Consider the following 12,237-nt stretch of genomic DNA (forward strand, 5'->3'; position numbering starts at 1 on the left):
GGAACACAGTGACCGTTGCAAAAACTGGTTTGTTTGTAACACTGAACACATCGCTGCTGTGTGGCCTTTCAGCAGATTTGAACGATTTCCCAGGAGAGGAATGAAACGGATACCAGGAATATGTAAAAGTAACGGTTTTAATGGCTATAAGCGAGAAGATAAAGCAAGAGATTTGTGCTTCTTTCATTTGCAGACTGGAGACAATGAAACGATGAGCCACGAACAGAACCCACACAATTCCTCTGTAAAGATCAGTAGACACCAGGCTGGAGCCAGTCTATTGGCAACTCCCTGCGCCGATCTAATCAAACGACCGATCCCACAGCAACAAGGAGCTAAACTACAACTCCCACTACCCCTGACTAATTGCCTACGGAGGTATATTAGGAGATGTAATTCTGCCATAGCTGTGTGGGGATCGAATCAACAACCTTTCAGATAATTATGGAAATGGCCCTTGAAGGAAAACTCTTTATTAACCGAGGGTTTATTATTATTATACCAGATACTAGAATTGTTGTTTTCTTTTTAAACACTGCAAACAGTTGGTTGGTAAGATGGGGATTTTACACTGTATCTAGAGAGTTAAAGGGGGTGGTTCACCTTTTCTAGTATGTTAGAAAATGGCCAATTCTAAGCAACTTCTCAATTGTTCTTCATTATTTATTTTCTAAAATTTTTTTCAATGATTTGCCTTCTTGTGACACTTTCCATCTTTCAAATGATCTAAACAAACAAACGTAAGGCTAAAAAATGTACTGGTATCGCTACTTTTTATCTTTCCTATTCTATATTAAAATCAGTGCATGGTTCCTAGGGTGATTTGGACCATAGCAACCAGATGGCTGCAATGGCAAACAGGAAAGCTGCTGAATAAAAAGCTAAATAAATCAAAAACTACAAATAAGAAAAAATTAAAACCAGTTGCAAATTGTCTCAGAATATCATTCTCTACAACAGTTAACTCAAAGGTGAACAATTTAAAAAACAAACAAACACAAGGTAGGCCCTTATTACTTATTGCCCTTATTCATTTCTTTTACTATTTGTGTTTTTTTTTTATTATTTAACATTTTATTTGGCCTAGCTTCAGTTTGCAATTTCAGCAATCTGGTTGCTATGGTCAAAATTAATTATCTTAGCAACCATGCATTGGTTTGGAAAAAAAAACTGGCATCTGAATAGGAGAGGCCTGAACAGAAAGAGAAACAACAAAAAGTAGCAATAAGAATACATGTGTAGCCTAACAAGAGCATTTGTTGTTGTTTTTTTTAATATGGGGTCAGTGACCCCCATTTGAAAGCTGGAAAGAGTCAGAAAAAGACAAATTATTTAAAAAACATAAAAATAAATAAATAATGGCAACCTATTTAAAAGTTGCTTAGAATTGGCCATTTTGGATCATACTTTTAACTTAAAGGTGACCTACCCCTTTAATCCTGTATCTTGGAAATGGAATATTACTCTCTACAGAATACGAACAGTTAACTTAAAGGTGAACAGTCCCTTTAAAAACAAACAAACACAAGGGAGGAGGACTTTATTGCTGGGAACCACACTGATTGGATGCTGATTGGCACAGTTGGGACTCCTCAAAGCTGTATTATCAAACGGACAATCCGGAGAGAGTTTTGGGGAACAAGTAATTAAAAAAAGAAGGAAATTTGTGAGTGCGTGAAACACACTATTTTCATTATAGTATTTATAAATATATCATACAATACTGTCTCCTGTTACGTCATATATACCAATATGGCATTGTTCAACACACAGAATGCCAACGGATTCTTACAAAAGCGAATCATTTATACAAGTCACTAAAATGAACGGCAATACCCGCTTTTCTTTAGGCAGAGAGATTGTAAAACTGGGGGGGGGGAATTAATGAATTCTCATGACTTGACCAATTCTGTACAGGGAAAACTGCTTCCAGGTCGGCCAACTAGGGTGCTGGGTGCACTGGTAGTAAATAAGTTTGGGTGTCAGGACCAAAAAAAAAAAGAAAGAAATCAGCAATGGCTAACGCTATTCACAGTGAAATGGCTACACAGATGCGTCTCTATGTATCTCTCGGCTGGATGGGATAAGATGATGATGATGATCGCTTTCAATTAGTCCACACACAATCATACAAGAGCTGGTGGTGGTTCTGTTCCCAAGAGATTCCCATTATACGCCTAATGGCTTAATCCAGCGTGTCTGGTCTTAGATCCTCCCAAAACACAAGCCCAGGGTGGGGCAAACCAACAAGCAAAGAAGTAAAACAACATATCCAACATGGTGAGATCCATTCAATAACAAAGATATCCACTGGAGCTGCTTAACTTGTACATCCAACAAGGCCATTCCAAATTGCCAACCCAATGGTGAAGCTTCTGTTTTGTACATCCACCTTGGCCCAAAAATGCCCTCCATAAAAACCACATCCAATAGTTTCCTCCCGGCATCCAACGCGGCTCTCACATCCCCCCCATACTATTGTTAAGCCATTTGAATAACACTTTCAAGAGTCTTTCACTGTAACTGGAACCCCCAAATAATCCTCTGGATTCACTCCCGGGCGATATATGGTTTCACTACAAAGAAAGCGATTTGGACAAAACGCCACACATATCAGCATATAAAACTGCAATGGTTTGGAGAGATCGAGGTGGTGCCCAGTCCTCCCATCCCCAGGGGGGCGCTGTTCATCCTGAAGAGATGGCGGAGACTCCGTTTAAGGATATTTTCCTTGCCCTGTTGGTGAATGGGTTCTGGTGGCTGCTGGAGCTGCTGCTGGTTCCATTGATGGTGCTGGAGATGTGGGGGAAGTGTGGGTGCGGGGACTGCACAGGGGGGCTGGGGATACAAGAGGAGGTGGAAGGAATGACAACACCCAGGCTTCCCGCTTTGTCGCTGCCAGAGTCACTTTCCATGTCGCCGCTGGTGTGATTGATCCTGTCGGTGTGTGGGTTGATCTTTACCCGTTTACAGGTCGGTCTCACTCTGTACTTCAGCGGAAGGGGTCCGTTCTGCGAGTGGAAAAGGGAATCGTTATAAAGAGGCAATCGGTATGGCAACAGCAAGTGCTCTCAAGCAGAGCTACTCACCCTTCTCCAGGTGTAGATATAAGCAATGTCCATTAACGTGTAATAGTCCTTCAGCGCCTCCTCTTCGTACATCACATCGATCTGAGGAAAGACAGAGTCTCAGCGTCTCATTGTACATTACAGATGGCTGCAAGACCTCATATCCGGCAAGGTATTAGCGCCGACACGCGCAGCAGTTTAGCTGGGAGAATCCTGCCCCGGCACCAGCAGAGACTGGACCAACCCTGTACCCTGGAAATCACTCGCGCCAGTTGCTTACCTGGAAATTACTGGGGATGTCCATCTTACTTCGCAAGAACTTCCTTAGATGCATGATTGTTAGCGCCGCGGGGCAGCGCAAGTAGCGCTTGTCATTGATCTGCAATGGGGACACAGCTGTGAGCAGTGGGACACACAGTAATGGGAATTACAGTGTAATGGGAAGTACACTGTAGTAGGAAATATGGGAAGTACACAGTAATGGGAAGTACTCCGTTGTAGGAAGTATGGGAAGTACACAGTAATGGGAAGTATAGGAAGTACACTGTAGTGGGAAGTACACGGTAGTAGGAAATATGGGAAGTACACAGTAATGGGAAGTACTCCGTTGTAGGAAGTATGGGAAGTACACAGTAATGGGAAGTATGGGAAGTACACTGTAGTGGGAAGTACACGGTAGTAGGAAATATGGGAAGCACACAGTAATGGGAAGTACTCCGTTGTAGGAAGTATGGGAAGTACACAGTAATGGGAAGTATGGGAAGTACACTGTAGTGGGAAGTACACGGTAGTAGGAAATATGGGAAGTACACAGTAATGGGAAGTACTCCGTTGTAGGAAGTATGGGAAGTACACAGTAATGGGAAGTATGGGAAGTACACTGTAGTGGGAAGTACACGGTAGTAGGAAATATGGGAAGTACACAGTAATGGGAAGTACTCCGTTGTAGGAAGTATGGGAAGTACACAGTAATGGGAATAACACTGAAGTAGGAAGTATACAGTAAGTACACATTAGCGGGAATTACATTCCCCTCCCCCAGCATTAGTTTTCCCTTCCCTGCTCAGGCTCCAGAATGTGTAGTTGATAAGAGCACCCCCCACACACACACACACCCTGTGCATTGCCCCCTAGTAAATCAGAGACAGTTCTTGTGAATTAAATCATCTTTCCAAGTTAAAGGCCCCCATACCGACTGTTTTCTATTAACAGTCAACTTACCAGGCGACCACTAAAGCCTGATCACCCACTCGGGTGCCACCACTGCATCATTGAAACAGACAGACACCCAACTAGGAATGAAGGTATTTTTTACCTCGTCCTTGGATTTCTCTTTATCCTTGTCTTTGCTTCCCTTACGATCGGCCCTGGTCAAAGAGGAAAGATATTACTCTACTTGACTCCCGACCCCCCAGTGTTCCCACAAAAATAACCTCTGGGGAAGAGACACGAGATCTTACTTATTTTGGTCGAAGAACTCGATGGACAAGCTAATGATCTCATCATCTGTGATGATCCTCTTGTCTTCATCTGCGACCTCTCCCCTGTCTTCGTTGGAGCCATTGGCAACTGCAATACACGGAATTGATATGAATTCCCTTGGTTACCTGATTCATTATAATATCTCTGTTGCCATGACATACCCCAAAGGGCTGGCATCCCTCAATGAAATGCTCAGTGTGAGGCTCCATCACAATATATTTATTCCACCATAGACTCCACATGCCCAACCCTTGGGCTCTCAGTGGAGGCTGGGAGTAGTTTAGATGTAGGGAACTGATATTATACACAGTCTTCCAATGACAGATGGTACATCAGTGGGGCATAATGGGGTTTCTATTCTCTCTTTGCAAGGCATGAATCAGCTGCTCTTCAGGGACCCATCTTGCACCCATCTAAGGTCAACTCCATCCATGATAATGCAGAAGCCACAGCCCAAAAAAAGTAACTGGAGCTGAACAATGCAGAACTATTCTTGTGGGACCTACATTTCATTGGAACCTCCTGCCTTACTATTATTCTAACCTACAGGACTGTATAAATTCTTACTAGCCTGAGCTCTGCTTTTTAAAAGGCAAGAAGAACCTGTTCTAGAGATGGACCTGCCATTACACTTAAAGGGGTTGTTCACCTTTAAATTAACAGTTAGTATGATGTAGAGATTGATATTCTGAGACAATTTGCAATTGGTTTTAATTTTTTATTATTTGTGTGTGTTTTTTTTTTTTTTTTTAGTTATTTAGCTTTTTATTCAGCAACTCTCCAGTTTGCTATTGCAGCAATCTGGTTGCTAGGGCTCAAATGACCCTAGCAATCATGCACTGATTTGAATAAGAGACTGGAATATGAATAGGACAGGGCCTGAATAGAAAGACAAGTAATAAAAAGAAGCCATAACAGTACATTTGTAGCTTTATAGTGTATTCGTTTTTCAATGGGGTCAGTGACCCCCATTTGAAATCTAGAGAGAATCGGAGAAAAAAAAAAAAGGCAAAATAATTTAAAAACTATAAAAATTAAATAATGAAGACAGATTGAAAAGTTGCTTAGAACTGGCCATTCTATAACATACTAAAAATTAAATGAAGGATTGTTCACCTTCCAAACACTTTCTTCAGTTCAGTTGCTTCCAGATTGCTCAACATAAAACAAAGATTTTTTTTTCCAATTGTTTTTTTTATTTTTTACGGTTTTCCCAAAATTTAAATTTAAAGATCAATGTTCCTGTCTCTAGTTTCTCAGTCTGGCAGCTCAGTGATCGCCAAGGGCATCTGAACGTTACAATTTGCTACATTTAGTCGCAACATTTAGTTGCAACATTTAGTCGATACATTTCTCTGCAGTATCTGTTGAACATCAGATCAATTCTACCAGTTGCTTTTAATAAAGCCATAGGATTCTGCTCAGCAGGGCTAAAGATAACAAATGTATCAAGTAAACGTATCCGTTTAGAACAGTTAAAGAGTCGGCGACCCCCCCAGAGCTGCTTTAGAAGGTGTAAAATGAAACTTTAATATTTAAAAACAGCCACAAACAGAAAATAGAAAGTCATTGGAAAAGTCTTTATCTCTGGTGAACCATCTGCAACCAATTAAACTGGAAAAAAAAGTGTTTGAAGGTGAACAACCCCTTTAACGTTGTTGAGTGTAAGTTGAGTGTAAGTTGAGTGTAAGTTGAGTGTAAGTAAGGCAAGATGAGGAGTTACCATCAGCAGAAGGATGAGCAGCATAAAAGTCTCTTCTCCTCTTCATTTCACCTGCAAGAGAGACAGACGCTTTAGGGAGACGCTCACTAAACAACTAGTGCCCCCAGGGACAGTAAAGTGATACTCACCTTTGAAAAGTCCTGGGACCAGCTTATACACAATATCCTGCAGGGTTTTGTCTGCCCTAAATGACAATAAAGAATGCAATGAGCAGTGGCAAAATGACTGATTTGCACCTTTTGGGGTTGGTGTAATTAACATTTGCCCGACTTTTAAACTAATAAGATGTCTGGTGTGAAACAGTGGTCAGAACATAATTATAACTATATTAATGATGGCAAAAAACATTTCATGACAGTAACCTGTGACCCTTCATGGGCCATCGTGAAGTCTCCTCACCTACACCAGCTTTAATCAATGAATAGACCATGGATCACTCTATTTTAGCTATTTTAGCTAGCAGTAATGTAAAGCACCTTCCTTGGACTGGATTTATGCTTTTCATTTATTTAAAATATATAACAATATGCTTGTAGCAGACTATGAAATAAATGTCATACTTGGCAGAAACAAACAATTGAATCAATCCCGACAAATATTAAAAAGGAAAGGGACTGAATTCCTGAACAATGAAATTATTGCACAAATATTCTTTAAAAAGAAGTCCCCGAGCCTGTAGGAACAATCTGCTTTATGGACGCCCCTCTTTACACACCTGATGTTGAGGAGGGGTCTGGTTTTGTGCACTTGAACATCGCAGATCGGACAGTACTTGCTCGTCTCCAGATATCGAACGATGCAGGTTTTGCAGACTGTTTAATTGAACCAGAGATAAATTAGCACAGAAATAGCCTTTATTAGAAGTAGATCTCAGGACTGATTGGGGGTTCACTTTCCAAAATGCACATTATAGCAAATCAATGTATCACAGCAGAATACGTTTAGGAATCTATGGGGATACTTACAGGAATGGAGACATTCGATGATGGTTGTCGCATCTATGAAGTATCCGCCGCACAGAACACACATGAGGTGCGGGTTGAGCTCAGTGATTTTAATCCTGGTGGTCCGATGCATTTTGGCTGTGGCAGGGGGGTGTCTGGAAGGAAGAAACAAAGGTCCCAATAACCAGGGGAATGGGGCACAGTCAGTGGCATGTGGGAGAGCACAGGAGGGAGACATCAGGGAACCCCTGCACATGAATTGTAATAATCTGGTGTAAGGGAAAAGGCCTAGTTATGTGTCAATTATCTGCGGCTGTTCCTAAATGACATGGAGATTGTGCCCCAGTTGTGGGAGTAAAGAGTCAGAGAAATTCCAGCTGAGCAGCAATAGTTGTACCATTATTAGGGCGCACAGATAATGTGTCCTACACTCCCACCCGTGGGACGACACAGACACCCCACGGGACTGGCGGATTAGCGGAGGGCTGAAGGGGAGGGGCTGTAAAGTTGCAGGGCGATTCTACTATAAAAGGAAGGGGTGGGCTGAAACAGAAGAAAGGCGAGGGCAGCGAGTCAAAGTCAAGGCAGGAGACGGACATGGTCCAGGGAGAGATCACCAGTAGCTCCCAGTCCAGGAGAAAGTCTCCTTCTTTATTGGTGAAAGGAAAAGCTTTGCGTTGTGCCGGTGCCAGAGCTTCAATCCCCCGGTTACCATAGCAACCTGCACTTACACTTACCGCCTGGAGATCAGAGGGAGACCCGACGTTACACTGACTGCCGGGGGTCTCCAAGAATGAACCCTCTCTCTTCTCTCTCTCTCTAGTAGTGCAATGTTGTAGGAAGGATTTGTCAAAAGGAGGGTTAATCAATTCATCCACCTTGTATCCAGGCAGATCTAACCACGAGCAGTGGGTGAATTAGACAGAGGCCCCTGTACAATTTAAGGGCCGCTCATAGCAGGAGGGACATCGGGAACTTTACTGGGCGTCGGGCAGCAATTATCCCAGGCCCCAAAGCTGGAGGGGATTTCAGAATTCTCTGGGGTTTTAGAGAAGTATCGGAACAAATAGAAGCAAAGGAGAGACAATGTGTGTGTGTATATATATATATATATATATATATATATATATACACACACACACACAATAAACTAAGGAATAGTCGGGGGAGATACTAAGGGCTTGGGGGGGGTACCAAGGGACGACTGGGAAAACCACTAAAGGGGGGGGGGTTGCTGGGGTAAAAGAACGAGACAGGGAGAGCAGAGGCAGCAAGATGCAGGGGCTTCCAGCAGGGGGAGGGGAGAGAGAACAGACAGGAGAGAGAGAGAGAAAGTAATAAGGGAGGAGAGACACAAAGGCCTGACTAGGAGAGAGCGGCAATGAAAACGGACAGGGCCCAGGCGTGGGGGAGGCTGCATTCGGCTGTACCGGGGAGAGGAGATCCAGCACAGACACAGGGGAAGGCACTGGCCGCCCGGGAAGCAAACACATAGTAACTGCAGGCGGGGGGGAGGGCCAATAGCAATTACACATGAAATACACACGCCATTTACTAGTCCTACTTACATACAGGTGGCCTCGGCACAAGCGACAAGCATTTCTCCGCACACACAGGTTCCCACTCAGGTACAAGAGGAGCAGGAATATCAGCACGGCCGGTTACTCGCAGCAAACAATACACTTTCGTGCAGCGTCCAATCAGAAAGCTCGGCGTCCCACTGGTAGCCCCTCCTCCCGGTCTCTCTTACCCCCCGCGTGACCTCACAAACCGCAGGGACTTAACCCTGTAGCACCCGGCACAAGCTGCTCGTGCGTGGGACCCGCCGGACACTTACACATTATTCACACTAGAGTCCTTCTCACTGCACGAGAATTGCGCCGGAGCGCACGGCAGGTTGTTGGCATGGGCTCTGCTTTCTCTTCGATGAGAACGAAAAATAAATAAATCGGATGCAAAAGTGTCAGCTCCGTGACATGTCTAGGGCTAAATCTCCGCTATGCGCCAGGGCAAGAATAGCGCTCAGCGCAACATACAGGGTGAAATGTTACAGGAACCTCTAGGGCACGGGTATATGGGGGTGTATAGGTGATATATGGGGTGTATGGGGATATATAGGGGTGTATGGGGATATATTGTGATATATGGGGTGTATATGGGATATATAGGGGTGTATGGGGATATATGGGATATATAGGGGTGTATGGGGATATATAGGGGTGTATAGGTGATATGGGGTGTATGGGGGATATATTGTGATATATGGGGTGTGTGGGGATATATAGGGGTGTATAGGTGATATATATTGGGTGTATGGGGATATATTGTGATATATGGGGTGTGTGGGGATATATGGGGGATATATTGTGATATATAGGGGTGTATAGGGGATATATAGGGTGATATATATGGGTGTACATGACAGTTTGGCAGGGCAGCGAGAGGGAACATGGACCCTTCGGGGAACTAGGCATTTGCCAATAAATGTGACTCTACAAATGGGGGAATTTCTGTGCGTATTGGTTAAATGCCCTAATGCGATTTCTTTATTCGGGAGAGGGACTGTCCGTGTGTGCGCAACGTTCCCAATCCAATGTATTATAGGAAATATAATGAAACGGTGACACTGGACTGGGTGCCAGGAAAGTGCAATTACCGGGCGCAAGAATAGAGCAATGGTCGCACTCGCAAACATCACGTCCAGCAGAATCACCTCCATTTCTTAATTGATAAGAGAGATAAACTGTATTTCTATATCATCCCTACCAATCTTATAGCCTGGAATTTCCCTAAGGAACAAACGGGACGATATAGAAAATTCCACTGTCTCCCTGGTCACCCAGTGGAAGGCTTCTCACAGCAGAAACCCGCGTATCGGCCCTTTAGGTTCTGACCCAACAAATGCGACAACTGTAAATAAAGAAGGGGGTTTCCGTTTAGCCAAAACTACTGCACGTGTTTGACCTCTTCTGATGTGCCGCTTTATTCCATTTTATTCCCTTCAATATTACAACTCAATCCCTTTCAAGGAAGCGAAATGAATCGCTCGTTGGTGTTTGATTTAACTTTACACATCACATTCACCTTCATTATACTTCATTATACTCACTGGCATCTACGTTAACTATTTCCTGGCACAATCCTAACAGATAAGAGCAGACCAAGCACATAGGTGGAGGTGTATGTATAAGGGACACTTTGAGCCGGTTACTGGATCACACACAAGTATTTGGTTAGGAGGCTGACAAACAAGTGAGGGAGTTACATGTCAGGGAAAACAGGTCAGGATTTTGTGCATTCAGCCAATGAGAGAGGGTTAAGCAGCAAGACTATGAGATGTATCACTTTAGCGCCTAGATGGGGCTGAGCAGCACAAGGCGCTAATTTGTATGTACAATTAGCGCTTGTTAGGCAAAGACCTGGCCCCAGGGACTGTATGAAACCAGTAAGACACTTCCTACATTCCTTTTATTTGCTATTTATTCTCAATTCGCACAAGCGTATTCCTGATCTCACCGCCCGAATAATCGCACTGAGCGATACACAAAACATATACAATTCTCAGCTTTGATTTTTGTTCGCCTTTAGGTACAAACAGATTTTAGTAACCTGATTTCTTTTCAATGCCAGGCACGTTATGGGCTTATTAAGCAGCGAACTCATACATTATTTGTTTGCCCTTTTACATTTCAGCCCCAAGATATGTTTCCAAATTCAGCACATTCATGGCCGAACAGGATAGTTATTACTGACTCCAGGCAACACACACACACTGGCACAGTTAGACGCACAGAGTTAGACGCAAGAGTTAGACGCACAGAGTTAGACGCACAGAGATAGACGCACAGAGATAGACGCACAGAGTCGCTGTCACATTGCTCAACTACACAGCGCAACAAACTGACAAGCAACAAACAGACACACAGGCTTTAAATCAATTCTCAGCTCTTCCCCCTGTTGCAGGAATGACAAAGCCAGGCCCCGCGTAGCACATTATATTCCCCATGATCCCAGCTGTCTGGCGGGCGGATTTATAGCCCAGGAATTATATAAACACGGGCTTATTGTATGGGAGGTTGGAAGAGACATATAACAACACACAGCAGCTCTGCGTCATAAATAGTGTTACAGTGTTGGGGCCGGTGAGCTGGTACAGGGATATCCAGGGGCCCAGTCAGGGAGGCAGCACAGGGTTAACTTGGAAGAAAGAGGCGCAGTAAAGGCACTGCATGGTATATAGAGAGGGTATATAGAGGGAGGGTTAATAGTGAGGGTATATAATATATAGTGAGGGACATGGTATATAGAGAGGGTATATAGTGTGGGTATATAGAAGGTGAGGGTATATACTGAGGGAGATGGTATATAGTGAGGAGATGGTATATAGAGAGGGTATATAGAGAGGGTATATAGAGGGAGGGTTAATAGTGAGGGTGTATATATATATATATATATATATATATATATATATATATACTATATAGTGAGGGTATATAGTGAGGGTATATACAGTGTGGGTATATAGAAGGTGAGGGTATATAGTGAGGGAGAGGGTATATAGTGAGGGAGAGGGTATATAGAGAGGGTATATAGAGAGGGTATATAGAGAGGGTACAGTGAGCCAGGCGCCGAGCAATGAAGTAGCAGAATACACAAGCCGCACATACAATAGTAACTAGATGACACACAGATTGATCAGTCAGGGGCAGCGCATGGGCAAACAGACAAGATGCCATGTTGATTTTCTCACGTGTTCCCCATGCCTCCTACTGCAGCCCCTCAACCACCTGTGTGTACCCCCTTTCCAGTCTCCTCTATTTACTCCCCACCCCCTCCCATGTATTTGTGCAGCAGCAGCAGCCAGGCCCCTCCTCCTCCCTCTGATCACGGACTCCCCACCCCCACCCCGTGTTCAGTTGATCACTTACCGTTCGTTGCTGTTGCTGGGGGGGTCGGGAGGACAATACGGTGCCCGGGGGGTCGCTCAGCGGATGAGCAGAAGCTGCAGCTCAGGGGCGGC

General features: G+C 43.9%; 1 protein-coding gene across 2 annotated transcripts in view; it reads right to left on the reverse strand.

The window, feature by feature from the left end:
* Window positions 1-1,338: 1,338 nt before the first annotated feature.
* The window catches only part of bmi1.S (BMI1 proto-oncogene, polycomb ring finger S homeolog), an 11,337-nt gene continuing 438 nt past the window's right edge, over window positions 1,339-12,237 (reverse strand). Inside the window, exons 1-10 of one of the 2 annotated variants that reach the window (XM_041567092.1) lie at window positions 12,146-12,237; window positions 7,239-7,372; window positions 6,989-7,085; window positions 6,402-6,457; window positions 6,274-6,324; window positions 4,529-4,637; window positions 4,384-4,435; window positions 3,349-3,447; window positions 3,090-3,170; window positions 1,339-3,011 (exon numbers count right to left, since the gene is read on the reverse strand). The exon at window positions 12,146-12,237 is cut by the window's right edge and continues 438 nt beyond it. In XM_041567092.1, coding sequence (XP_041423026.1) covers window positions 2,688-3,011; window positions 3,090-3,170; window positions 3,349-3,447; window positions 4,384-4,435; window positions 4,529-4,637; window positions 6,274-6,324; window positions 6,402-6,457; window positions 6,989-7,085; window positions 7,239-7,350 — 981 coding nt within the window. In that variant the 5' untranslated portion in view covers window positions 7,351-7,372; window positions 12,146-12,237 and the 3' untranslated portion in view covers window positions 1,339-2,687. 2 annotated transcript variants of the gene reach the window in all.

Source organism: Xenopus laevis, chromosome 6S, assembly GCF_017654675.1.
Source record: "Xenopus laevis strain J_2021 chromosome 6S, Xenopus_laevis_v10.1, whole genome shotgun sequence".
In the NCBI taxonomy this organism is placed as follows: Eukaryota; Metazoa; Chordata; class Amphibia; order Anura; family Pipidae; genus Xenopus; species Xenopus laevis.